The sequence below is a fragment of a genome, unplaced genomic scaffold (genome assembly GCF_019419815.1).
Source record: "Pyrus x bretschneideri cultivar Hongxiangsu unplaced genomic scaffold, Pyrus_bretschneideri_v1 Contig31, whole genome shotgun sequence".
Classification (NCBI taxonomy): Eukaryota; Viridiplantae; Streptophyta; class Magnoliopsida; order Rosales; family Rosaceae; genus Pyrus; species Pyrus x bretschneideri.
In genome coordinates, this window is record NW_025999624.1 from 4230359 (window position 1) to 4234722 (window position 4364).

At 35.8% G+C, this 4364-nt stretch overlaps 1 protein-coding gene across 1 annotated transcript; it reads right to left on the minus strand.

The window, feature by feature from the left end:
- Nucleotides 1–314: 314 nt before the first annotated feature.
- LOC103963810 (calcium-dependent protein kinase 8-like) lies at nt 315–3992 on the minus strand. The gene is made up of 8 exons (XM_048590338.1): nt 3398–3992; nt 2632–2755; nt 2359–2502; nt 2022–2174; nt 1823–1938; nt 1531–1698; nt 1063–1293; nt 315–798 (listed from the first exon to the last, which is right to left on the minus strand). Exons 1-8 carry the CDS (start codon nt 3905–3907, stop codon nt 643–645), a joined length of 1602 nt encoding a protein of 533 aa, XP_048446295.1. The 5' UTR covers nt 3908–3992; the 3' UTR covers nt 315–642.
- Between the last annotated feature and the right edge of the window lie 372 nt (nt 3993–4364).

Genomic DNA, 4364 nt, shown 5'->3' on the forward strand with positions numbered 1-4364 from the left:
CCTCCCTTGTTTTTTTAACCTTTCCCCTCACAGGCTTTTTCATGGTTCTTAACAGTTGCAGACCTTGTATACCTAAAGCTGGGTTTAGGGTTAAGTTTTTGGATACCCGGCACAGCTTCTTTTCAAGATGTGATTCGCGATAGGTAAGATGGCAATCGTGGTGGTTGATGAAGACCTGATGGACAACTAGAGTCTGCCGAAGAACTAGCAGACATGAATCGTTTGCACCTTGGCAAGGAATTTGATACCCATTCAAAACACATCGACAACTGAGTTTTGGTCATCATGCTACAATTAAATTTTCACAACCATTATAAACTAAACAAATTAAGCAACAATAACTAGCTTTTGCAAAAATTAAAACAAATCAAACTTGGTCTTTCCTTGTCTTAAAAAAATTAAAAATGCATAAGTTGGGGAAGATTATAGTTGAAAAGCCTTTTAATTGACATTTTACAACTCGTAGTTTTTCTTTCTTCATGCAATTACCTCAAAAATAAATTACTCTTATTCATAGTTATGGGGAAAAAATTAATTCATTTCATAAGCCCTCCAACAAAGGAATCTTTATCTTTTTAAACATCATTTAATTTCAAATAATGCTATTTCGAAAAAAAAAAAAAAAAAAAAAAGAACGTAGGTTCACCTACCCTCATTGCTAACTGTAAAAGACCCTTCTCTCATCAACTTCAAGCTTATGCTGTTGAATCTTTCCCGTGAATATTGTCTAGATGCTTTTCTCCAATCTGTACCAGCCTTCATCATAGCAGCAAACTCCTCATAACTTATCCGTCCATCCTGCAAGATGACAATGAATCAACGATGCATAAACATAACTTGATTACGAGAATTGACACATGCACATAACAAATGCAATTACAAAGTAATCTTACAAACTGAAAACATTTAACATGATTCAACGCTTTTCACTAGAAGGTGAACACATTCTAAGCGACAAAAAAAATGAGACTGAAAACATTTTAAGCATGTGTGTTGGAATAAAACGTTTTGGATGAAGGATAAAGCTTTTTAAGTTAATTGTATCAAAATGGTAACTCTAACCTTATTTGTGTCCACGTCATGCATAATCGCATGGATGACTTCCTCACCACCTATGTCAACATCATTAGTTAAAGCATTTCTCAATTCTTCAATTTCTATATGGCCACTTTGGTTTTGATCGAAGAAGGCAAACGCTTTATGTAAGTGCTCGTCATTCGCCATCTTTTTAAGGTGAACCGTAACAACAACAAACTCTCCATAGTTCAGAGCTCCATCCCCATCAACATCGGCCTGTAGCAATCAGAAATCAATTAGTTACTTTGTAAAAACCCCAAAGGAACTAACATGTTGAACCAACCCCTCTCTTTTCTCTCGTGAAACGTTTTTTTTCCCTCTTTTTTTTCCATTATTTTAGTGTTTTTAGTTTGTTTATCAGGATGTAACATGGTGCAGAGTTGGGCAATTTATCATCCAAACCTCAGTTGACAAGTAAGAAGGCAAGTTAGCGAAGCACAAATTGATACTTACAGCTTCCATTAGTATTTGAAGATCTGGATCAGAAATATTTTGCCCTAACTGTTGTATCCCACTTCGTAGCTCTTCTATGGTTACCTTGCCCTTGTTACCAGTGTCCATTATTTGAAAAGCCTCTTTTATGCCAGCTACTTCCGCAACTGACAAATGCTCAGCTATGACCTATGGATGAAATATTCAAGAGTTCAGACATAGAATATAGGGCCAACTTTAACACAACATACAAGTAGCCAACATCAAACCCTTCAATTATTATGCACGCTAATAAGTAAACTCAAAACCTTACCCCAAGAGCTCTTTTCTTCAGCTTGTTCATTACGGAAAACTGTTGCAACCTTGCTCTCACAGTTTCCCCAAGAGGGACATTTGGGGCCTTCTTGGCATTTTGTATCCAAGGATGATCTACATGAAAAGAATTGGGATTACCATGTCATGTAAGGCAATAAATGTTTGGTAAACGGATGATATCATATTAGTATAATTACCAAGCACTTCCTTGGCTGTCAGCCTCTTCTTTGGATCAGGATCAAGCATTTTCTTCACAAGGTCCTTTGCATTATCAGAAACTCTAGGCCAAGGGTCCCTCTTGAAATCAATGACGGATCGAATAATTGCTTGTGCTACCCCTTGTTCAGTTTCTACAGTTGAAATTTTTTGAACATTATGAGAAAGAAATACTAATAAACTAAGCAAATGAATACACTAGCAGGCACACTTTTGTTCAAGTTGATGTAAATCATGGATCTTTGATAAGCAAAAACATTACAACCCCATATAGTAGTTGTAAAGAATAAAGATAGAAATATAGGACGAGACACAAACCTGCCCAAAAAGGTGGAACACCACAAAGTAAAATATATAGGATAACCCCAGCACTCCAGATGTCAACCTCGGGTCCATAGTTGCGCTTCAAAACCTCTGGAGCCATGTAATAAGGACTGCCCACTATCTCATTAAATTGCTCACCTGTGGAATATGACAACCTTTAGCTACACTGTTTTCATAATAACCGAAAAAATATAGATGATATATGATGATAAAACAGAATTTCAAAAAAAAAATCATTAAACAGGCAATATTAAAGCAGTGCAATACCAGGTTTAAAGAACACAGACAGTCCAAAATCAATTGCTTTCAAAGAGGCTGTTTCCTTCTTATTTGCAAATAGGAAGTTTTCTGGTTTGAGATCACGATGCATTACTCCGTGTTTATGACACATCTGCAACGTAAAGATGCACATAAATAAATCAGAATAATTAATAGTAACATAGGTACAAAAAAGAGTAGACATCATCACCAAGTCACAGAAAATCAAAGATCAATATTAGTGTCAGCAAAGATAGAATTAGTAGATATTCAATCTAACACGTAAAAAGAGAGAGGAGAAAGAGACGTATTAGGCAAGGACAAATATCTTCAAATGCACATGAACTAGTCATATTATAGTAAGCTGCAACATGTTATTATATACAAAGGTTTAAGGTTCAAATGTCAGCAAAATATCACCTAAAAGAACATTTAAGTGAATGAAACACAATGAATGTATTGTCCGTCTATTTAACAACCAATAGTGAGAAATTTAAACCAAATAACAGAACATATAGCACCACAGCCAACTGCTGAAGTGAATATAGAGAATATTCAATAAAAATGGACGGAGGACATTCAACTCACCTTATGGTTCTCCATTTACCATTTAAAGTTCATAGAATGTTATACGAATCACCTTTACCCTAAACAAGAATATAACAAATGACAACTATGCTTATATCAAATCTAATATAAGCATGTAACTATCAAATTTCAGAACCATTGGTATTACCAAACCAAATAACACAACAGAACCATAACAAAACTCAACCTGAACTACTTCAACAATCGTCCTCATTACGCCTGCAGCAGCACGTTCTGTGTAATGACCCCTAGCAACAATGCGGTCGAACAACTCACCACCCTCACATAACTCCATCACAATGTGAACCGCATCATCATCTTCATAAGTGTCCTTTAATGTCACAATATTTGGGTGTGGAGGCAAATGTTGCATTATCTCAACTTCCCTCCTCACATCCTCAATATCGACGGCTGTTCTAAGCTTCTTCTTTGATATTGATTTGCACGCAAATTTTTCGTCTGAGGATGTCTCTGTGCACAGATATGTTACCCCGAATTCACCTCGGCCAAGTTCGCGTCCTAGATCATATTGGGCCGAAATGTCTCGACCTGTGGGGTCTTTCAAGACCAATAGCTTGCCATCACCATCTTTTCCATTAATGCCACCAAAATCTGTTGCAAATGGGTTTGTCTTCTTGTTGTTGTTCTTGTTCTTATTCTGGCCAGGTGTGCCAAGGGTTACACAACAATTTCCCATGAAATCAAACCCTAAAAATTTTCACAAATTCCAATCTTTTCTCAAGATTTCTTGAGGACCTAATTGAGCAAAAAGGTCAATAAACTAAAATTTGAAACGGCAAATTACGGAAAAAAAAAATCAGAGAAAATTAATGGCAAATTCCACATTTGGGTTCCATAACATTTCCAGCTCCAAGATTTTTAGTTTTGGCAGAAACCAAATTTATAAATGTGGAATATTCATGCAGAAACAAATAAGAAATCCTTGATTCTTAATATAGAAACACAAAACAAAACAAAAACAATCAAAAGATGGGAAAATGTAACAGAAGAAGAAAACCCACCTACGGTTTTTTCAAATTTTGGAATTTTGAAGGAGACCCAGATGAGATTTCAAGGTAAATTAATGCAAGAAACCAAAGATTTGGGAAGGGGAAGAAGAATATGAAAGGAGTAGGAATTGAAGGTGTGAAAAT

Bases quoted from the DNA above. Each gene is read 5' to 3' on its own strand.
- LOC103963810 (XM_048590338.1), bottom strand. From the start codon at position 3,907: ATGGGAAATTGTTGTGTAACCCTTGGCACACCTGGCCAGAATAAGAAC. The intron at 2,175-2,358 runs GTTTGTGTCTCG...TTTCAACTGTAG, and splicing joins TGTTCCACCTTTTTGGGCAG to AAACTGAACAAGGGGTAGCA. The intron at 1,294-1,530 runs GTAAGTATCAAT...TGATTGCTACAG, and splicing joins TTCAAATACTAATGGAAGCT to GCCGATGTTGATGGGGATGG.